General features: G+C 41.6%; 2 protein-coding genes across 9 annotated transcripts; one reads left to right on the forward strand and one right to left on the reverse strand.

Annotated features, from left to right (window-relative positions):
• Positions 1-1,398: 1,398 nt before the first annotated feature.
• LOC113010170 (calcium-binding mitochondrial carrier protein Aralar1-like) lies at positions 1,399-12,909 on the forward strand. Its single transcript, XM_026149100.1, has 18 exons — positions 1,399-1,580; positions 2,309-2,362; positions 3,964-4,109; positions 4,534-4,649; positions 5,016-5,155; positions 5,273-5,419; positions 5,909-6,047; positions 6,173-6,266; positions 6,364-6,448; positions 6,613-6,694; positions 6,799-6,957; positions 7,169-7,221; positions 9,669-9,749; positions 10,235-10,375; positions 10,580-10,718; positions 10,899-11,057; positions 11,179-11,269; positions 11,964-12,909. Exons 1-18 carry the CDS (start codon positions 1,569-1,571, stop codon positions 12,148-12,150), a joined length of 2,025 nt encoding a protein of 674 aa, XP_026004885.1. The 5' UTR covers positions 1,399-1,568; the 3' UTR covers positions 12,151-12,909.
• On the reverse strand, positions 12,899-20,950 carry LOC113010168 (cytoplasmic dynein 1 intermediate chain 2-like). 8 transcript variants are annotated; one of them, XM_026149092.1, is made up of 18 exons: positions 20,249-20,430; positions 20,045-20,143; positions 18,643-18,751; positions 18,417-18,549; positions 17,852-17,987; positions 17,420-17,482; positions 17,095-17,222; positions 16,916-17,005; positions 16,318-16,480; positions 16,140-16,239; positions 15,788-15,913; positions 15,553-15,699; positions 15,345-15,458; positions 15,083-15,216; positions 14,802-14,946; positions 14,556-14,696; positions 14,315-14,440; positions 12,899-14,225 (listed from the first exon to the last, which is right to left on the reverse strand). In XM_026149092.1, exons 1-18 carry the CDS (start codon positions 20,329-20,331, stop codon positions 14,124-14,126), a joined length of 2,139 nt encoding a protein of 712 aa, XP_026004877.1. In that variant the 5' UTR covers positions 20,332-20,430; the 3' UTR covers positions 12,899-14,123. The 8 variants fall into 8 exon arrangements, with proteins under 8 accessions (XP_026004877.1, XP_026004878.1, XP_026004884.1 ...); XM_026149093.1 differs by having other exon boundaries at positions 17,852-17,936; positions 20,249-20,429; XM_026149099.1 differs by lacking the exons at positions 20,045-20,143; positions 20,249-20,430 and adding an exon at positions 20,927-20,950.
• Between the last annotated feature and the right edge of the window lie 2,139 nt (positions 20,951-23,089).

Raw genomic sequence — 23,089 nt, forward strand, 5'->3', positions numbered from 1 at the left:
CAGGGATCTGTTCTGAACACCTTCTGGTTTGCAATGGTGATGGACAGGCAAACAGATGAGGTCAGGAAAGAGTCTCTGCAGACGTTGATGTTTGCAGACGACACTGATTTGACAGGTGGACAGGTGTGTGCGAATGAGAGGGAGACAGGTATAACAGTGAAGCTGCAAGGAATAGAGGTTGTTAAGAATAAATTTCTGGGGTCAACGATCCAAAACAACAGACGGTACACTGAAGAAAAGAGTAAAGAAGACAGGGTGGAGCAGGTGGAGTCAGAGGTGGTTTGTGACAAAAGGATACCAGCAAAAGTGAAAGGGAAGGTTTACAAGAGGATAGTGAGATAAAGAATCTCCAATATGGAGCTACCAGACTGGATGAAAAGAGGAAGACCACAGAGAAGATTCAGGGTTTATGTGAAAGAGAAGCATATTAGGAATACAGTAAGATTTAGACAGGTGATCTGCTGTGGTGGCCACTAAAGGGAACAGCCAAAGGAAGAAAAAGACATTTCTGTATTTATTCCTAGTTTTTGTGTTTTTTCCAGTTAAGGTTAGTTACATGTCAGTTGTAGAGTGAGCTTAGTAGTTTACCTCAATCTTTAACTCAATCTTTCCTAGTTCTTTTTTTTTTTTAATCTCTCCTCTCCCTGTGTAAGCGTGGATTTGCATTTCAGACAGACTATGGCAGTTTTGATGTTTCCTGTGGTTTGCCTACCTGTTTGGCCTGTTATGGATGTGTTAACATCTTCTGCGTTTGAGGCTTCTGCTAAAACAGCTGCCTCTTTATCAGATGAAGATTTAAGTTGATAATAGGTAGATTTTGATAATACAAACCACAGACTCAGTGACTGACTCTGTAATGTAGCTGTGCCATTTAACTATAGGGTTTATCGTACAGTACTCTAGTTAACACCTCTAAGACCCTGCAGATGACATTTCTACAATTATCATAGCACAGACAGATAACATGCCATAATATGCTAGTGGAGATACTGTAGTAGGTAGCTGCCTTATCAGTGAAAACAAACACAGCTCATATCTCTCATAAGGACACCTCACCAAGGTCAGGGAGATAAACTCTTATCTATTTTTAAACAAACAAAAAGTAAAATAAAGTGTGTGTTTTTTTTGTTTTTTAAGCATGAAAATAAATAATTGCTACGTCATCTACACAGGACATCGAAATAAAGTCGGGCTGAATTCATAGATATTTTTAGAGCAGAATTCAAACCCACAGGTCTTTGTTGTTGTTTGTATATTTAACATTCTTTATTGATCTGTTCCAACAATGTGTAGCTCGGGGTGTCATCAAAAACTAAAGTGACAGTATTACTAGCTGCTGTGGTATTTGTAGTATGAGCAGTGGGATAGTCGCAGTAGTGTAGTACTTTTACTAACCGCAGTAACAGGAGTCTCAGAGCTGGCACAGGTTGATAGCTAAACCAATTTACCGGCCGCACCTTCTTTTTTCAAAGCGCGCGCTGTTTCGTTTCATTTTCCGACACTTGTAGCTACACGTCTGAGCGCGAGCGCTGCGTCTTGCTCGCTCACTGTACTGACGTCAAACCAGCATGGCGGTCAAGGTGACTTGTGGTTCGCTCTCCTAGCGTTTTTCAAACCTCTACTTTGCCATGTTTGCATGTTTTCTGTTCGTTTTCTTGTGTATGAGCTATCGAAGCTAGCCTTTCTGCTCCCTTCCGGGTTGGCTCTCTCGGGCTCGGTGTATACCGACGCTGTAGCATCCCTGCTAGCTGCCGCACAGCGGAGGCTGGCCTTGACGAGACATCCACGAAGCCCGGAATTAGCGAAGCAATGCTATACAGCTATCGGACTACTATTACTGCAGTGATTAAACAAAATCACTACCGCTAGCCGAACTCCCATCTTTTCACAGCAGTCAACTCTTAGTTTGCTCTCATCTTGTTGCTCGTTTTAAACTATAACAATGAAACTGTTTGTGTCCTTTTCACATCAGTAGAGTGTGCTTGCTAGCTGGCTACCGGATAACGGTAGTTTTGATTTTTGTAGAAGGGCTTGGCTTGTTGGCTGGTGGGCTTTCCTACATGGCTCAACTTAAATGTACGCCACGTCGCAGTTCTTAGCTTTTATGTATTTGCCGCAGTGGGTCGGTTGTCCTTCACGGCAGTGGACGCTTTCAAGGAGACATCACCCCCTAAAGCTTTTTTTTTTTCTTGCTCGCTTTGCTTCTTGCTATGTCCAACTCTCCGCTTGCAAAACTTGCTTTTGCTTTGTTGGTGTTTTAAAAGCACTTTCGAAAATGTCATCGTTATTTTGGTGTGTGCTGTTTTAGGTGCAATCTACCAAACGCGGGGACCCAAGTGAGCTTAAAGCAATCTTCCAGCAGGTAAGCGCTAACAAAAATAGTATGTCATCTTATGCATAACTGCATATTAACTCGATATATCTGTTAAACAACTGTGTTGTTGCGTGGGGGGTAGTCTGAACTGTTTTTTTGTTTGTTTGTTTTTTGGTGAATGAGCTTGTAAAGTTGTGTCATGAGGTTTAAGTTACAGCATAAGCCGGGGTGTATCTGAATGGCACATTCATTAGTTAGCCAAACAGAGCTTTATTTTTCCTCACTGAAGTTAAAGCATAAAGTCAGTTGTAGCTTATTCTTGTTTGGTCACTAACAGCGGATGTGAGTGGTTGATACAGCGTTGCAAAAGTGTAATATGTTTTTTTCCTCAGCTGTCTGCTCGTATTATCAATATGTGTCACGCTGTCATACTCGGTGGTTGCTCTCCGAGCCTGGTTACCTCATTTAAGCGATCAGGCTGAATTTAGTTGCATGTCCGAGGATACTGGTCCATGTTTGACCGTGTGATGCAATGAGAGACTGTGGTAACAGCAGACTTTGCTAACCTTCCGCTTTCTCCACTGTCTTCTTCGTGGAGAGTGTGTGACCTGCTGCGTGGTTGTCCTGCCGGTCAGCAGTTTTTAGCACACTGACAATACAGAAGGTCAAATAACTTGGAAACTCCTGCCAACAAACATTAGTCCACGTGTGCCTGCTCGTGCTTGTGGAAATGTGTCTCTGACATGTCATGGTGTAGCTGCATGATTCGTGACCTTGGTGGTTCAGGTGCAGCATAAATAGTCATTACAGTTTGGTAAGACGCCAACAAGTGATGCAGGGTGGTTAACTTGATAGCTTTTATTAATGATCTGCAACTGTAACAAAGTTTGTGTAGTTTCTTGCTGTATAATATTTGCATCTCATGACTTGTGATTTTAATTTGAGGTAAACAGTATACAGTGTGTTACTGTCGTTTTCCACTGCTAGTGTCCCTGTGAGCTCCTGGGAGGAGACACCAATTCCTTTGGTTTTGTATGAAGGGCGTGTATATAATGGCCTGCATTTGTATAGCGCTTTTCTAGTCCATAGGACCCCAAAGCGCTTTACACTACATTCAGTCATTCACCCATTCACACACACATTCACACACTGGCAATGGCAAGCTACATTGTAGCCACAGCTGCCCTGGGGCACACTGACAGAGGCGAGGCTGCCGGACACAGGCGCCACCAGGCCCTCTGACCACCACCAGTAGGCAAACATGGGGTTAGTATCTTGCCCAAGGATATTTGACATGCAGCCAGGATGCAGCCTGGGATCGAACCACCGACCTTCTGATTAGTGGCTGACCTGCTCTGCCACCTGAGCTACAGCCACCCCCATAATTTAAAAAGGAAAAAAAAACACCAAATGAAAACACGTGGAGCTATCCACTGTGACAACCCTTTGTGAAAGTAATCACTGTCATGCTCCACTTTTGTCTCCAAGCACTGTGGGCACACAGGTCTTTGGTTAGGGTTAAAAAGCTGTAATGTCAAGTGTCATACTGGTGGATTGGGTGAACTTATGAATCAAAATGGCAATACCTGTATTTGTTTAGCATGTCTTTTAAGGCATCCAAGATGATGGTATGTTCTTTCTCCTCTCAGTATGCCAGTGTAGAGGGCAAGGATGGAGAGAGGTTCATGACCCCAGGAGACTTTGTCCAGAGGTATCTAGGACTACATACACAGATTCACCACAACCCCAAAACTGTTCAGCTCATCGCTGCTGTGGCTGACACCACAAAGGACGGGTATGTACTGATAAAAACACTGCATACACAAGCTCTCAGTTTATCAGCACTAATTGACAATTTATTGAGACATGTCTGATTGCTATTACAGCTACTTTAGATAAGATAAAATACACAGTGAAAAAAAAAAAAAAACCCCTCTGAAAAGTGTATCGCTTTATTCAGAAATGAAAGATGGTGTTTCTGTCAGTCATCGGCTTGCCTTCTAATTCATACAGAAACATAGTGACCGTGGGTTTTTTTTGTTTGTTTGTTTATTTGTTTTTCAATAGGGGTGATAAAACTGAGAAAATGTATTGTTCCTTGAACTAGTATTGCGTGAGCTCGCCTTTGCTTCATTCCACAGTCTTTAATCTCTTAATGATGCCTTTAAACGTTAAACCTTCTTTTTTCCTCTCTCTCTAAAACCCACACACCTTTGCAGGCTGATTTCATTCCAGGAGTTTCTTGCATTTGAATCTGTGTTGTGTGCACCGGACGCTCTCTTCATAGTAGCTTTTCAGCTGTTTGACAAGTCTGGAACTGGAGACATTTCCTTTGGTATGTGTGCATTTATGCCTTATTTCACTTAATATGTGTAAAGACTGAGCTTCATGCAGTTTCAGAATGTTTCAGCATGGAGTTTATTGCGCTGCATTGAATTCATTCCTGTTTGTCAGCAAAGAAATTTTCATGCTTTGCTGCAGTGTAGAAGTAATTTCCCAACATGACATTGTTAATCAGATTATTCCTTAGGCTTAAACATTACACATGGATGAGTTTATGTAATTGTTCCCATGCTGTCTCCCTTCTTTCCAATACCACACACGCAAAACTCTGTTGTAGAAATGAAATGCTTTAACCTCAAAGTTTAAGAAAGACCTGCTAAGATTTTTTTTTTTTTTCTAATGTGTATCTGTGCTGCAGAAAATGTGCAGGACATCTTCAGCCAGACCACAGTGCACCACCATATTCCTTTCAACTGGAACTGTGAGTTCATCCGTCTGCACTTTGGACACGACCGCAAGAAACACCTCAATTACCTCGAGTTCACCCAATTCCTGCAGGTATATTGGGGGCCTTTTATGCTTTCGTTTCTTTGTTTCACTTTTCCTTTCTCAACATATTGTGTGACTGACTTTATTTACATTATTTACACACTGTCTTGCGATGTCTTTTTTTAGGAGCTGCAGTTGGAGCATGCACGCCAGGCATTTGCCCAAAAGGACAAAGGCAAGAATGGTGTCATCTCTGCCCTGGACTTCAGTGACATTATGTCCACTATCAGACACCACGTGCTCACCCCTTTTGTGGAGGAGAACCTTGTCTCGGTGAGTGTTGCGGCTCTTCAGGCTGGTATTGTAACCTGAGTTTGAAATGGGATTAACGTGATGTAAATCAAAAGCTTAATCTTTGCTGAAGTTTTGATCACTCACAAGTAGAAGTGTAACTAGAAGTGTAACCTGCTGTGAGGTACTGAAATTTACAACCTCACCAGAGGTGAATCCTGTTTAGCTTCTCATCTGGGGTTATTAGCATTAAAGGATAATATGGTTATTTTGAACATGACCCTGATGTTTTTAAATGATCTTTTAAGCGTCACACTCATGCTGAGTGTTCTCTTAGTCATCGGTGCTTTCAGACCTTCCCACTTTGAAGCATAACCTTTTTGGCCTAAAAGTGTCAGAAGTTCCCAATTTTTACAATATGTCAGTTATTTTAAAGTTGATCCTGTGACCTCATGAAGAGATTATTTTTAAAAGAAAAAACTTGCTGATGAAGCCGTACCTGATGTGCATTGCCTTTCTTCTTTCTGCCAGGCTGCCGGAGGAAGTACCTCTCACATGGTCAGCTTCTCTTACTTCAATGCCTTCAATTCTCTCCTGAACAACATGGAGCTTATTCGCAAGATTTACAGCACACTGGCTGGCACGCGGAAGGACACGCTCGTGACCAAAGGTGCACATATCGTTACATTACTGTGACGTTGTGGCTTTCTGTTTCAAATGACATGTTTCATGGTTGACAGTCATAAATGCTGATGTTTAACTGAAATGTTTCTTCCTGACCTCTCTGATCTTCAGAGGAGTTTGTTCATGCAGCCAACAAGTTTGGTCAGATCACTCCTATGGAAATTGACATCCTTTATCAGTTATCAGGCCTGCACTCTCCCTCTGGGTAAAGACACACTCATGCCCAAATTCTTACATTCAGTATGCATTTGACTGATATTTGCATACAATGCTGATAATGGGGAAATGACCATGTTTTTCAGGCGCCTGAACCTTGCTGACATTGACAGGATAGCTCCACTAGAGGAGGGGTGCCTGCCCTATCACCTGGCTGAAAGCCAGAAACAGGTAGGATGCTTGTAACGGGCTGGCTACACATCCTGTTATTAATAACTGACCTAAAACCAGAACAAGATTTTACTGTGTATAAATATTTTCAAACCTCAGTGCAATGTTTAATTTAATACAGTATGAAAAACAATTTAGATGATATTATTTGTGTTATTCATCAGGCCCACGGAGATACTTCAAGGTCTGTGTGGCTCCAAATTGCAGAGTCCGCCTACAGGTTCACCCTGGGCTCCATTGCTGGAGGTGATCTCAACAGTGCTCTCTAACAGACACATACCAAAAACCTGTTATCTCATTTAGTGGATTCTAATCAGTCTGACTTTGGGTGTATTTTTTGTTTTTAATAGCCACGGGGGCAACAGCTGTGTACCCCATTGATTTGGTAAAGACTCGTATGCAGAATCAGAGGTCCACCGGATCCTTTGTTGGCGAGTTGATGTACAAGAACAGCTTTGACTGTGCTAAGAAGGTGCTGCGCTACGAGGGCTTCTTTGGCTTCTATAGAGGTAGGCTCACCTCCTGCCTGTTTTATCCTCCTGTCTCTACACAGAACGTCATACGTTTCACAACTTATGCTATTTTCTTATCTGCAACACCCAATTTATCTTGCTAAAAAATCAGTGTAAATACTTTTATGTATTTTTTCACATTTCTGTTTGCCCAGTATTGCTAATGAAAGGAGAGTCTTGTAACCCAATCTCTCATAATGCCCCACAGGTCTGGTTCCTCAGCTCATAGGTGTGGCACCAGAGAAGGCTATCAAACTTACAGTGAGTACTCATAAAAGGCTTTTTATGACCAAACGGGTCCGGGGTCTAGGGCTGGGCCATATTATACCGTTCACGGTAATACCGGTATAATGTTAGGCAACGATAGGAAAATGAAATATCGCGATAGAATATGAGTAAAACGAGAAAGCGCAGTGCCTTTGTTTTCATACGCACATGGCTGATTGTTGAGTGAAACAGATGAACCAGATTTGGTTTGTAAAAATGGTGCAACTTCAGTGATGTGGAACTGGTTTGGTGTTTGTCCGGCAGATACACGACAAAGCACATTTTTTTGCAGAACATGCAAGCGGCCGTCGTTATTGTCGTATTTGTCGGACTAAGATGCTCTTAAATGTGGGAGTAATCTGGGTCCTAAACTCCGTATCGTTCAGGTCAAACGAACACTGCAGAACACTGAGAGTTAAAAACTGTCTAAATTCTTTCATCTTTAATAAAACGATCAGCATTGCTGCTTTACCAGGTGTAACTATGAAGTTTAACTTCCAGGCATCCATGAAAACAAAATTTATTACATTTAACGGAGTTAGAAGTTAGCAGGAAGCTAGCGGATGTTAGCTCGCTAGTTTCGCTAGTTACCTAAGCATGATATAGCATGTTCTGACGGAGAGATTTCTGAAAAAATTCGAACGTACAGCTCTGCTATCACTTCCAACATAAATGAAGACAGGAAACTAAACAGCAGTGACGTTTGTAGGGTTACTGAAGTTGGGCTAGCTGGTATACAATGATGTGCTATGTGATCGCTAGCGACACAGCTATGTTAGCATAACATAAACAGTGAAGCTGAAGGACGAACACTAACACTTTTCCACTTATAAAAGTTAACGTTAAGGTTCCTGATAGTTAGAGACAAATGTAATCGCATGGCAGAGTGCTGTAAACGGACCAAACTTCAGTCAGGAGAACAACTGAGATAATCCATCCACAAGGTACAAGGTTAGTCATTAATATACTGCAGCAACATGGGAATAGAGCAGCTGCCAGAGAATTCAACATTAATGAATCAATGGTACAGAAGTGGAGGAAGCAAGAAGAATGAGTTTAATAAAGTTTGATTTATCTGACTGCTTTGTTTCACTTAATGTGCCTTATAATCCCGTGCACCTTATGGTCCAAAAAATACGTACTGCACACTGCAGTTTAATGTTGCAAAGCACCTCTTTTTAACTTCAGTGGATATTATACATGGTTATGTTCAGGATGTGTCAGCCCATTTCTACTGGAAATGCCTTTTGGTTAAACTTTCAGCAAGGAATTTGCATTTGCACTGTTACATTTTTATAAAGCTTTAATGTACATAAAAACCAGCTTCTTGTTTAAGTGAAAATAAATGGAAGGTTGTCTTTTTGCGCTAGTAATGTTGTGGAGTTGTATTTTGTCTCGCATCAATTATATCGTCAGTTATATCGTTATCGCAAATATATATCGTGATAAATATTTTTGGCGATATCGCCCTGCTCTACCGGGGTCTCCCTCAGGGTAACTACCAAGTAGGGTGCTCCACCCTGCGAGAATGAAACGCCTTCAAGAGCTATTTGTATTTGCATTTCCAAACGCTTTGTGATTGGTGTCTACTTTGGTTGCTGTGGGGTTTTGTTTTGTTTTGTTTTTTTAATCCAATTTTGGTTTCATCATGTTCTCTCCACATTGCTTCACTGTAGTTTGGAAACCTCTAGGTAGTTAAGAGGAAATCTTACTGAATGTTTTTTCCATTTCCTGTGTCACACACAGGGTTAAAAAGCCTGGACTTCACTTTTGGTACATTTTTGTGTTTAATGTTTAGAGCAGTCTTTCTATTTTTAGCTGTTTGTGCAGCCAATGTCAAAGTCCTTCTGCGCTAATATTTACATGTCCTTTTTTTTCCTTTTTGTATTTTTTGAAAACGTCCATTATTTTTGAGGCACTGTGTCAAGATCAATCACAGTTACATCACTCAGTATTTCCTAATATGCTGGAGACTACCTGAACTAAAGCAAGAGCTTAAAGGGTTCACAGCAGGGTTGTAGAAACTCAGATTATTGTTAGCAGTTTTAGTACAGAGAAACCAGATAATGGGGGACTTCCTCTGTAAGTGTTGAGATAAGGTTCTTGTAGTATAACAATACATTGGCTTAAGTAAACATCACTAAATACAAAAACGCTGCAAAAGCACACAAAACACAATGGAAATGGAAAAGTGTTTTCCGTAACTTTTCCGTCACGTTACCGTCTCCCCAAAAACATTTCTGTTGTGTCTTTTTCTGTTTGTTGGTGTTTTCTTAAGTCGCTGTGGGTTTGACCTCTCAGGGCCACCATATATAGATGCCTGTACAGCATTTCAACAGTAGGGGCAGTAGGGCATTATGTTGAGGCAGCTCCACAAAAGTAAGATTAAGCTGATTGAGTTTGTCTTTTTTTCTTTTTTTTTTGGGTTTTTTGTCCCACAGGTGAATGACTTTGTAAGAGATAAGTTTACCGAAAAAGATGACACAATTCCTCTCTTCGCTGAGATTATGGCGGGTGGCTGTGTAAGTACTGAGTGCCAGACTTTCTCTCTTTTCCTCTTTTTAATGAATGAATGTGTGAATGAATCAAAGAGTACTCAGTAAGAAAATGTGGATAGTCACTTAAGAGTGTGTGCAGTAACATGCATGGAGTCCTCTCATTTGCTGCGTTAAGTTGCCTGCCGAGTCCGATTTGCGTTACTAACAGTGGATGCACTGCTAATTTGCTCCCAGAGTGAACCGAATGTCCAATGCAACATGTTCTTTTTCTGTTTTTGTTTTTGATAGCGTTGTTCATCTTTACACACATTGGCCCAGCACTCCTTACCGTCCGAGGAAATGGCAAAGTAATTGATCGATCAGGATGTAATTGTTACTTTTGATACTTTTTCATGAGAAAAAAAAACTTGGTTCCCATCCCTGAGCTGCATACATGTGAGATGCAGAAGCAGATTTAAAATTGCAAGCGTGGAAAAGTCATCCGTTGCCTTCTTTCCTTGTGTATTTAGGCTGGAGCCTCTCAGGTGATCTTTACCAACCCTCTGGAGATTGTGAAGATCCGCCTGCAGGTTGCAGGTGAGATCACCACTGGACCTCGAGTCAGTGCACTGAGTGTGGTCCGTGACCTGGGCTTCTTCGGTCTCTATAAGGTAACATTCTTTGAAACGTATGAAACCCTCTCCAGGTTGTAAGAGCAGTCTGTAATCATGAGAGTAGCAGTACAAACGGTGTTCTTTCCTCCTTGGTGGAGAAATAAATTCTTTCACTTAAAGCTTCTCGTATCTATGGACACTTGCCATCTTTACATCTGGTTTTCACTGTTGCATTTTTCTGTCTTTAATGTGTCTTTTTAGGGTGCTAAAGCTTGTTTTTTAAGGGACATCCCCTTCTCAGCCATCTATTTCCCTGTGTACGCCCACACAAAGACTCTACTAGCTGATGAACAAGGCAGGCTGGGACCTTTGCAGCTTCTCAGTGCTGGAGCAATCGCAGGTGATTATAATTCACAACATGAAGTCAGTCAGTGCTCCGTATTAGCATGCCATCTGATCTGTGCTACAATTTATAAAGAAAACCATGAGAGAAATATGTGCATACTGTTTTTCACTTCCACTTAAAGCACAAAGACCATATTTTCCATTAGCTTCATGACTCCCTGTAACTGTTTTCCAGGTATTCCTGCTGCCTCCCTTGTGACACCTGCTGATGTCATTAAGACACGTCTACAAGTTGCGGCAAGGGCAGGGCAGACCACCTACTCTGGAGTCATCGATTGCTTCAAGAAGATTTTGAGAGAGGAAGGTTTCAGAGCTTTGTGGAAGGGAGCTGGAGGTGTGTGGCTGTGTATCACTGGACAAGTAGATGCGCTGTGTCTCTGATTGTTTTGGGGTTTTTTCAGTTAAACTAACCTAAACTGTTTGGGGTTTTTTTGTTTTGTTTTTCTTTTCTCCAGCTCGTATGTGCCGATCTTCTCCTCAGTTTGGTGTGACTCTGGTGACTTATGAACTCTTGCAACGGTGGTTCTACGTTGACTTTGGCGGACAGTAAGTTCTTTTTTTCTTTTAAATATGTGTGTCCAGCTAAGTCTTCTTCTGTTTTGTATCCATATAAGTATTTAAAAATATGTTTGGAAAGTTGTCAGCGCTCCTGTGATGAGAGAGAACAGTGTGCTGTAGCACAGTAACATTGCTATATTACAAAGCATTGTAACACATGTCCGTATAAAAGAGACTTACAGTGGTGCCACAAAGTATTTGGATACATTAGGTATAAATTATCAGAGGAGATGGCATTTATTTGAAATGAGGATATCACAAGCACAGTTGTGAAAGGGGGGTTCCAATATTTGAAAACATTTTGAGTCATGTTTCATGTCAATCTTGTAATTTGCTGCTCTTTAAAGGCCTTAAATCAACCACTTTCCTTTGTGGTCTAAGTTTTCTTTACTGCACTCTTTTACCCTATTTTATCTCTTTAGTGATGTTTTTGCCATGTTTTGCTCCCTTATGCAGTTACATTTTTTTTACAAATTCCCTCAGAAAAAACAAAGTGACACTTAGTCAACCGCTTTGGGGTTGATTAAGGGAGGCCGTCTCATTTAAAAACAGACCTTTTGAAGTCCATTAAAGTAGTTATTATTATGGATGGTTCAACCATAAAAAATACATTTTGATGCCTACAAAGTTACTAAACAACTTTGGTTGTGAAATGACTCGTCATGTCCTCTCCTCTCTGCAGTCGTCCAGCTGGATCCAAACCCAAGTCTCGAATCTCAGAGCTTCCTCCCATCAATGTGGACCACATTGGAGGTTACCACCTGGCTGCAGCTACCTTTGCTGGGGTGGAGAATAAATTTGGACTCCACCTTCCCAAATTCAAGTCGTCCGGTGTGGCTTCCATACATCACCCAGCTCAAGCACCGTAGAGGTCTCGATATCCATATCATTTCATCATCCCTCTCCACCATTACCAGGAGCCAGACACTCAGATAGACACACAAATGAAGCACACACTCCACAAAAAGAGATCACTGACTTAGGAACAAACACCACTGGCCCATTACTCTCTTCGGGGTAAAAGGTGTGCTTCAGTGGCCACTAGCCAGCCATAGAGGTGGAGAGCTGCCTGCAGCTGTACAACAGAGCAGACAGCGATGGGGACCAGAATCTCTGACTGTGTTCAATCTTCAGTGGCTGTATGCTCCTGGCAGCTTCATCTTTTCTCTTCTTCTCAAAACGGAGCCTTGGGCACTCCTCTGTCTCTCATGATATGATTTTCATTTTGTTTTCTGTCTGATACTCAGTATGAGCAGGACTTCTCTTCTTGGACAGAGGGTATAGGAAATATTAGATTGATCTGCACGGTATGTGGGGCTTCACTGTCAACCTGTCCTCATTCAGGAGGTTTGATACTGTACATATTGTATAACTGTACTGACCAGATGTTACGAGAGAGCTCCATAACATTCAGTCAACAGAACAGTTCAGTAACTGTAATGTTATGGCACTGTGGGGCTTTGGGCCCTCGCCTCTGAGAATCACTCTTACTGATGTACAGAACTTTTCAAGTGTTTGATTTAAAAAGAAGAATCATGAGCAGAGAATTAGTTCTTAATAAATTAAGTGTATCTCATTTGAGTCATTGTATTTTAATGAAATAAATAATCCATATGGTTTTAATTTTACCAGTATGTCTCAAATTTTATTCCAATGGGAAAGTGCAACCATCCATTGTATCAGGAACAGAAATGGAGAAGAATACAGTACAAGTAGTGTAAGCAGAGCACTTGTCTTATTTTACATCAGGTGTGGTTGCTTCAGTGTGCTTTAAGCTTTGTTTTTTGTTTTAAATGTTAACTTTGTGAGGCAGGATGTTGAATCCATCAATCATGGAAGGAATGAAAAACAGGATGGACAAAAAGCGAAATAAAGGACTCCCATTTTGTGGTTAAGTTAGTTTCCAACTTTTGCTTCATGCCTTCATCTAAAACTTCATTTAGTTTTTCTGGCTCCTCTTAAAGAGGATGTGTCGGGGAACTGTTTCCAATAACATTAACCTTTGGTACAGGAAAAACGCATCCCCTTTTCACTGTACTAGTGTCAATAAATTCAAGCAAAGTAGAGTAGCATATTTTTGCTTATTAAGAAGCTTGTAGTGCTAATTTCAAGATTGTACAATTCAAACTTTTAGTACAAAGCAGCGTCTTTAAAATAATACACACAATATTTAAATAAGTACAACCACCGTGATAAATATTAAATATTGTAGTGGTTAAAATGTAAGAATGACACGCTTCTGCACAGGCCAGGTATCTATGTGTGTGAGTGCATTAGCTGTTTTAGTGCTTCTCAGAATAAAAGGGTGTTTTCAGTCTTTTCAAAGTTTGCCAGCTGTGCACAAGCGTGTCTGGGAAAACATGTAAAAACACTCAAATGGTAATAAAAAGGTGCAAGTACAAAGGTTTGCATATTTAAAAAAAGAGCCGAGTCTGTTGAGGCCTCAGGAGAAGAGCAGTTTCTGGAGCCCTGAGGATGTTATCAAAGCTAGAAGTTCAGAGTGGACAGCCACATCTACGCTGAACATCACTTTCCTCTATTCCTCTAAGCTTTCAACAACTTACTCTGGTTTTTGTGCTACTACTACACCTGACATTCATTGCTCCTACAAATGTACTCTAAAACTCTGAAAGAGACATTCAAAAACACATCTAAAGCTGCCACTTCTATCCATTCTAGCTCTGCACATCTCCTCAGGCCAAATGTAGAATGTGGAGAAGCTGGCAACCAGAGAGAGGCGAGCGCAGCTCCTCTGGCAGTACTGTGTAATGTACTATAGGTGTAGCAGACTGAAGAGAATTGTATTAGTGGTTGTGTGTGAGGGTGGGTGGGGTTTGCAACATCATGCATTGGCCAGTTCCTCAGCTTCATCTCTGTTTTCATTGATCTCAGCCAGCGTCCTGACGAAGCGGGTCCACTCATCCGCTTTGGGAACACAGATTTGCTGCAGGAAGAGAGATGCATGTAAACGGAGGGGTTTGAGGGGGGGATTTGTGGCATTACATGAAAACACAAAAGGAGCTGACATCTCACCTCGCCAACATCATAGACCTGAACCTGTCCCTCTGAGTCCCCAGTGGCAATCTCCTTTCCAGTGTGAGACCATCTAACACGGTTCAGTGCCGGAGCCCCATCCACATACACACTAGCAGTTGGAACCTAAAATACACACAAGAGCTTACCGAGAAGCAGATGCATACCTGCTCGGGTACGCTTTGGATTCTCTCTCAAATCCGAAGTCAATTCTGTAACTCATGTAAAAAATTGGGCATACTTCGGTATCATTGTTGAGGTTCCACAAGTCCAGACGTCCAGCTAGGTCCACACAAGCAAACAGGGCAGGGTGTGTTGGAGACCACATCGCATCGTAGACGTAGTCACAACTGTCCTCAAAAGAGTATAGTGGACGGGTACTCTACAAGGGAAAGCGTGGGTGGAAGTGGCAGAGAGAAACAATAGATTTATGTCTGGAAACTGTTCTAATCTTGACTCATGCTAAAAGTGACTGATTCAGTCTCACCTTAGTGCTCCAGAGTTTGACGGTCCAGTCAAACGAGGACGAGATGAAGAGGTGAGAGAAATCGACAGGTCCTCCAGCACTGTGGCAGCTCAGTCCAGTAACCGGACCATGGTGGCCTTCAAACACTTCAGTGATGCCTGCTTTACTGTAACACACACAGGACAGCTCTGCTACCTTACCTTTTAACCCCAACATTGAGAGCTTTAACACTCTCACTTAAATGGGTACAGAGACTTTATATATTATTATAGTAGAAATACAGGCATTTTACAGGGTCTTACCTGCCATGGCGACAGGCGGTGTAGACAGAGCCGTCTTCGCTCCCTACCACAAAATTGTTAACGTCACCCAGAGGAAACGCCATGGAGGTGACAGCCACCGCTTTGCTCTGTTTGAACACCAGCTCCAGACTGTCCTGCAGGGAATTTGCACAAAGTCTCAGACAAAACAGCTCATATTTACGTCTGTGTTCATTGTGGCAGCAAAAAAGGTCATTGATGTTATGTCTGCATGTCTGTACATGCGTCCATACATCTCGTGTACCTGTGGCTGGGAGAGCATGTCCAGGCTCCAGGAGCACATCTTGCCATCAGTGGAAATGCTGATCAGGTTGTTGGCATTTTGGGTTCCCACCACATTCACGCAGTAGACTGGGTGCTGCACACAGTGGTGCACAGTTCATAGATTAAAAAGATGCAGCAAAAGAAAAGTGTGTGTAGACAATGAAAGATTGTGTGGTCCAGTGCATTACTGTGTGTGCAGCTGCAGACAGGGGAGTCCTCTGCACAGGGGTGCGCTTGTTGCTCCTGTTGTCCCACAATACTATCTGTCCCGAGTATGTCCCACCCACCACAAGGTTGGGGTGAAACTTTGCAAAGCCGGCTGACATCACTTCAGACTGGGGAGAGACAACAGTAATGTTTTAAGTATTTCTTATTCCAAGTGGAAAGAAGAGAAGCTTTCTGTACTTGAAATGCGTCTTTTACCTGGCAGTGGAAGATGTATTCAGGGGTGGGCTTCTTATACTTCATGTTCCAGACCAGTGCCACACCATCAGGCTCATGTGGAGCGTCCTCATTGTTGTTATATGAGGCCACCAGCAGCTCTGGATACTAAGAGAAACATAGCAGTCATTAGTAAGAGCAGACAGGGAGCAATGGTGCCTAGTAAGATTCATTCAGTAGCACTAATCTAATTAGTAGTCAGTCACTATACACATAATTACAGTTCCTGAATTTTAGTTAGCTGTTACTTGTTAGATGTGAACCTCTGCGTGTGTGCCCGAATAACCCTGAATTCCCGCTGAGGGTGCTGTTATGGACACATGAGCCTTCCTACCTGAGGAGACCAGTCGAGACAGGTGACCACTCTGTTTTTAGTCCAACGCTCATCTGCAAACTGTCTGTTCAGAACCAGCTTTGCCCCAGCCTGCAAGTCACTGAAAAGGGACACGAGGAAATGAAATCACTTCATTTCTATTTACAGCATTGACACTTTCTTCTGTCATGTGCCTCACCCCTCCTTGTCCTCTAGATCTCTGCCGCTGTAGTCGAAGCAGACATCCACATGCTCAGCCAGAGCTCTCTCCACAATTCTGCTGCCGCGCTCAAAAAATGATAAGAAATCATCCGAGTGAAGCAACTGCAGCTTCTCTTCCTCGGTCAGCTCCTTGGGGGCGTCTATGCGGAAATAAAGGAAGAGGAGTAAATGCTGATCATTAATGCAGATGTCTTATTTGCCATTTTAAATTTGTTAGGAAATACTGGAAAGAGTAGAAAAAGCCACTAAAACCCATAAAAGTTTAACTCTTTCCCCCCATAAGGACGATATCTGATGACGTTCCCTGTACACATGATGATATCTCAACAAAGATTTGGCTTGATGATCATTTCCAGGTTTTTCGAGGGATAGCTGCATAGGCAGAGACCACCCTCAATAACTTCTAATGCAAACTCAGTCGTTTTGTTCTATAAGCAGACCTGATATATGACAGAAACTGCTCAGTTCAGAAAAGAGCTTCAAGGGTTATGTCCAGTAGGCTTTGTATTTTTTCCATTAGCAGCGTTAACAGCCAGCTCACACAAAGTTTACATTCTACAAATGTCTTTCCTTACCTTCCTGCTGCTGTTCACCCTGCTCATCTTTGTCCTCCTGGTTGTCCTCTGCTGGTGGAGGAGCAGTTATCTCCTCATCCTCTTCCTCATCTGCAAAACACAGATTCACATTACTTTTTTTCTCCCACCACTCACTTTTGATTTAGCTGGGGTGAAAGTTTGGGAAAGTGTTTCTTTACCTGCTTTTTGATCGGTGTGTGTCATTGCCTCCGTGGGTGTCTGCGTTTCTTTGGAGTAGGACACCATTTCCTTTGGCAGAAAGTCCACCTGGGTCACTTTGGACATGCCTAGCCTCACGGCTCCACGTCTGCACGTACATTGCGGAAATAAGCAGATGCACGCACGGGTTTGCAGTATGAAACAAAAGTGAATGCCAATTTTTTTCATGTACAGACATAAATAGTGATATATGCATGGACATATTTGGACAAATCTAAGATGAAACCACAACAAAAAGCACAATAAAGTTGGAAGACAAGCTAAAGGAGAGAGGAGGTGCAGTACCCCATCAGCTCAGAGTCGGAGTGGAGTTGCAGAGTAGAGGGGTCAGGATCCCAATGCAATGTCCTTATACAGCCAAACCACCAGATATCGTTAGTAAGTGACAGAGAGAGAAAGGAGCAGGAAAACCGGAGAATGAAACAAAACACAGAAGACAGACAAAAGGTGAGCCATATAAGAGATGTTAAAGATGGGAGATATGGCAAAAGGAAAGCAAGAAAGACAGAGAAAAGTGCGTGTTAATTAAGAAACATCAGCGTGCTGGTGAAAAGGCAAAGAGCAGACAGGTCAGAATTCATCAAAGTAGAATAAACTTGTTAATACACACACCCACACACACACTTAGCATGCACTTAATGCACACTTAACTGACTAAATCACATAAGAAAGAATGAGAATAAGCAACCAATCCCCATCTCTCTCGCTCTCTCTGACCTTGGTCCTGCGTTTCCATCGCCAGAATCTTGACTTCCTGCATCGCTGCCGACAGATTTGTTGGAGGGAGACATTGGGGCAGGGACTAGGTAGTGAAACAGACATGTATCTTCTGTTACTACCCTCAGGGGCTGAGCTGTGAAAGTGTGTGTGTGTGCACGTGTGTGTTTGTCAGAGTGTGAGTGACAGGTGGGCGAGTGAGGGAGACAGCAAGTGAGTAAGTGAGTGAACGAGGGAAGGGAGGGAGGTACAGAAGAAGTGTGTGAATGAGTGGGTGAATGCATGCAGTAAAGAGGACAAAACACAAAAGGACAGACAAAAGGGGAGAGAAGAGAGAATGAAAATAAATGGCAGGCAGGTTTTAGGTGTCATGCGCAAAACATGTAAAAACATCCACATATTGTGTTATGGAGAAAGCCATGAGTGTGAGTCCGAGCCAGAACCAGAGAGCTTAGAGAGAACTTTGGAAACGCTGCAAATCCATCAAGCACATGAGCACAAAGTTATGGCAGATAAGTGGAGGTGAATGTTAAAAAACAGGAGCATGGTGGCAGCACGCGTTTACCGTGGGGTACGTCGGGGGTGATGCCAACGCTCTGCAGCAGAGCCTCAGCCTCCCTCCTCTTCCTCTCCAGGTCTGAATCTTCATGGCCGGCTGAAGATCCACCCATTGCCTCACCTCCACGTTTAGAGTCTCCCTACAAAGCGCGGAACACAAACAACTTCAGTCTCTCAGTCTGACTGCTGCACTGCCTTTCTACAAAATTTATGTAATAGTTGCTTTTACACACATCCTTCTTTTTCTTCTCTTCCTCTTTTCTTTTCTTCTCCTCTCGAATCTGGGCGATCCGTTGTTTCTTCCTTTCCAGCTCAGCCTTGAGTTCACTCTTGTCAGACATGCTGCAAGATGGAGCAGGTCGTTACCACATAACAAATTACTGGTCCACAAATATGAGTTCAGTCGTTTTACCTACTTGTGAACAGCAGACCTTCACTAGTTTAAAGGGGGTTTGAATGGGGTTACTACTAAGCTCTGACCTTAGTATGAAGACAAAAGCCAGGAAAAAAAATATTCTAGTATTGTGATACTAAGCTTGTGGAAAATATATGAACAACTACTTTAATAGCCAATTACTCTACCTGTCATTTTTCAAGCAAAGAAATCCTAAAACTGTCCCAAATTTTCAGACTCTCAAATGTGAAGATTTACTGCTATTTTTCTAGTATGTTGATACACAAAACTTTCTGACACATTTTGTTTTAAAATTGAATTAAAGTGTTTGTAAATTACATTTAATCCATTTTCCCTGAAATTGTTAAACATTCACTCAAAGAACTTGTTCATGAAGTTTTATTGGTAGTCCATATTATGAGCAAGTATTAGCTATTTGCTGGTATCAGTATTTATACCAGCTCATGATGTTGCACAGTTTGTCCACTAGTGGGCACTCTGTAGCTCCTCCGTTGGCCACAAAACCAGCAGTCTCAACAACCAGCTGATCTGAGCACAGTATAAATGCCGAGCATAAAGGAGTACATTAACAAACAAAACAACAACAACAACAAAAAACTATACATAGAAATTTTTAGGGAAATCTGTCTATGTTACCTGTTTATGGAAGGAAAAAAGATTGGGCGATTGTATCATAATTTTGGAATTCTAAATCACCAAATATCTATACTGGCCTTAAGAAACCATGTTGTTAACAATTTTTCATGTTTTGTTTCTTAACATTTTTTTACATGAACCCTATCATACTATTACATGCCAATTACAGGTATTGCACACGCTAGTTATATTGTTAACAAATATAATGAAAGCACTCCTATCTTCAATTGTTTACACAAATAAAATTAAGTTAATTTAAGCTTCCCCTCTGACTTAGAAACTTAACAACGGAGTGCATCAGTTTGGCTGTTTGAACTGAGATTTAAAGTAGCCGTGGGCCAATCACACTGCTAACATGTGAACACCCGCCAGTTGCTGATAACAATGTTCTCTTTATCTCTTTTCTCCATAATGTTACAGTCGAGCGTGACTATTTCATAAATAGAGAAACAAAACAAAATGCACAGATTATGCATTATCATCCCTTCAGTCAAAACTCATCCAAGAAATAATGGGTTGTTTTTTTTTAGTTTTCATTTATAAGCCTGTGAAAAGTCAGAGCTAGCAGCGTTTTAAATAATAACCTGCACACAAAACCTCCACACTGTGTCCTAATCCAAAGACATGGATTTCTTTGGTGACCACAGCCGAGATGCTCATCACTACTCCACCCAATGTCATAACTGCAGAATAAAACACAAAATTAGCTGCTGCGCATCTTTTTTCTTAATCCTCGTCGCGTAACTTGGATTATTTTTCAGTGTGTTAAGAGTTTACATGTAGCCCACCGTTTGTCAAACGCGTTTCTAATGTAATAAACAGCTGCGATGTCAGCACAGGCGGCTAGCTGTGCTAGCATGCTAATCTCCATGGCAGCCGGCGGGCCCGCTGTTACAATAAACCGACTAACGGAAACGTCCCGCAAACCAGCGGCCGAGCTTTTCTGCTTTAATGCCCCCGCACGCGTGTCTAATTACATAGTTATAAGAGTATAATAACGCACCTGCTATCAGAAGTCAAATTTACGTAGACAGACAACAACAGAACCCAGTTTGTTGGACGTTAACTGTGAAGGGAGATGATGGAGACGGAGGGGGGACTGATGATGCTGGAAGAGACAGCGCTTGGCTGCACTTAGCTCTTCTTCGGACACAAAGCTGTTAAAAAGCAACAGCATTACCGCCTCCTGCTGGCAGAATCCCCATATAACCGTCTCTTATTTATATTTATATGGTTATATGGTTAGGGGTATCGTTTTTTTAAAATATTTTTTATGCATCACTGTTGTTATTCACAAAGGCCTATAAAACAGGAACATATAACACAATAAAAGTCATAAAAGATACACACAGTGCTACAGTCTATAAAAAACAAACTTCCCTATAAAAACATATCATCTGCCAGCGCTAATAGATTTTTTAAATAAGCAAAGTCTTACTTATTAACTACTAACCAAACATGCTCACCTGCCACTGAACCTCAGAGTTCTTGTCTAAGTTTTTGTCTAATCTTCATAAGTACAGCTGTGAATACTGAACCAACAAGACCTGGTTCCACCTTGATAAAGGCTTGATAAAGAATTAAAATGAATAAAATATTAAAGCGGCAGGTATTTGGTGACCATAGAGTTTTTGGGATTGGCTGTTGGCTTCAGTGTGTAGCATATTTGTATAGGCCAAATGCTCTCCTCAGATGAGACAGATGTTTAAATTTACAGTGATTGATTAGTATTTGCTTTATTGCAACCTTCATGTGCTTTCTTTGCATTTTTCTCAGGGTCTATCAGCCAGCCCTGTGTTTGTCATTTCAGCAGCAGAGTAAATTCTATCCCTCAAACTAGTAGAGAAGTTTGTGATCAAATGGTGCAAGAAGGAGACAGTGAGTCTGACGGTTTGTGACATCTGGCCAATGGTGAACATCATGCTCTAAATGCAAGGGTAAAGGTACTATTATATTATTATAATAGTACCTTTTAATAGTACCATACTAGTACCATTATTGTATCATATACTTAGAGTCTACCTGAACACTCAGACAAAGCTCCATGCAACATAAATCAGTCTGTTTTGCAGAGGGTGTAAGCTGGGCAGGAAACATGTATTTTTTAACTAAACAAGATGGTTCAGATGTAAGAAAAAGCAGTGGCTGCTTACTGCAGAGTCACTGGCCTAATCCATCTTCACCTTAGTGTCCTGCCCTGCCCCCACCCTTTCTCTAACTTTAATGCCCCTTAGGCACCTTAATTCTTCCCACTACTTGAAGGATTTTACACGCAGTATAACACAGCACAATCCACTCTGTACCTTTTACTTCAAGTCAAACAGTTTCATTGCACAACTTCAGCACTTTCTTCAAGGTATCATGTGTTTAAGGTTATTGTGGAAATTACACATTGTCTCTGGAGCTCTCTACTGGACATAAGAGGATCAGTCCCCAACTACACTAGTCCAAAACCTGGCATAAATGGGGATAAAGCACCCAATGTAATGTGCCATATCTTTCATACTTTGAGGCCAGCTTGACTGTAATCATTACCAAATTTTCTGATGCAGGAAGAAATTTGCAACCGTTGAATAAAATAAAAAATCTTGCACCAATGACCCCCCACAGTCACCATTACTCAGCCCACATAGAGCTAAAAAATACTGTTCAGTGGTGGTTATAAATTACTTACCAGAATAGGACTGTGTTCAGTACACAGATCTTTTAAGCCTTTCTATAGTAAATCAGTGAATATCTAAGCTGATTAGATTGTCATAGTTACAGTATGCCCTGCATAGATCCAGACAGTCACTACCACATTAGTCACATGCCAGCAACAGTCTTGATAATTAAGCATATCAACATGATGTAAGAATAAATTTATATTGTTAGAGAATGAAAAGGCGAGGTCTAAAGATAATACCAGTGATGTCTGTGTTGTATAATGTACTGGTCCTTGTGACTCATCATGGTAACCTATCTTGCTGGGAGGGTTTTATACTGTGACAATGCTTTATTTACTTGAGTAAGAGGGTAAGTAGGAAATTGTGTAAGCATATAACCAGGGTAGTATGACAGTGCAGATCACACTTAAGCAAAACAAAGAATAAAATGTTCGCCTGCTAATTTGTGAATAGCAAAGAAAACACACATTCATATAAAACTGTCAAAGTCATTGGAGAGATGTGTAGATAAATAGCTGAAGTTACAGAAGAAGGTGGGAGAGATAAGAAGCAAGAACTCTAATCGGAAAGAACAAGAGATCGCTTGTAGGCTGAGAACAGGACGCAGTCATTTACACTGAACATTTTTTACTGCAGGAAAGCATCCTACTGGTTGTTGTAATCAGGAAAGAGAAAGTGTGCAATGTCTTAATCTTGTGCAAGAAGTTTTACAAAGCAAGAGAGCTGATAAGAGACATGCAAAGTTTAGGGTTATACATTATGCTTATGTGTGGGACACAACAGAGAGAAGGAGAATGTTATTTATTGAAAGGGATCTTCTCATTAGGACGACTTAGAACGAAAGGACAATGACAAACTAAAGATATAGAAGGAGCGATGCAACGCAAAACGATGCCAGCTGCTGGCAAACACCAGAAAAAGAAGAAGTAGAAGAATAATTCCAGTAGGTGGCAGTCGAGTACA

Source organism: Astatotilapia calliptera, chromosome 18 (genome assembly GCF_900246225.1).
Source record: "Astatotilapia calliptera chromosome 18, fAstCal1.2, whole genome shotgun sequence".
In the NCBI taxonomy this organism is placed as follows: domain Eukaryota; kingdom Metazoa; phylum Chordata; class Actinopteri; order Cichliformes; family Cichlidae; genus Astatotilapia; species Astatotilapia calliptera.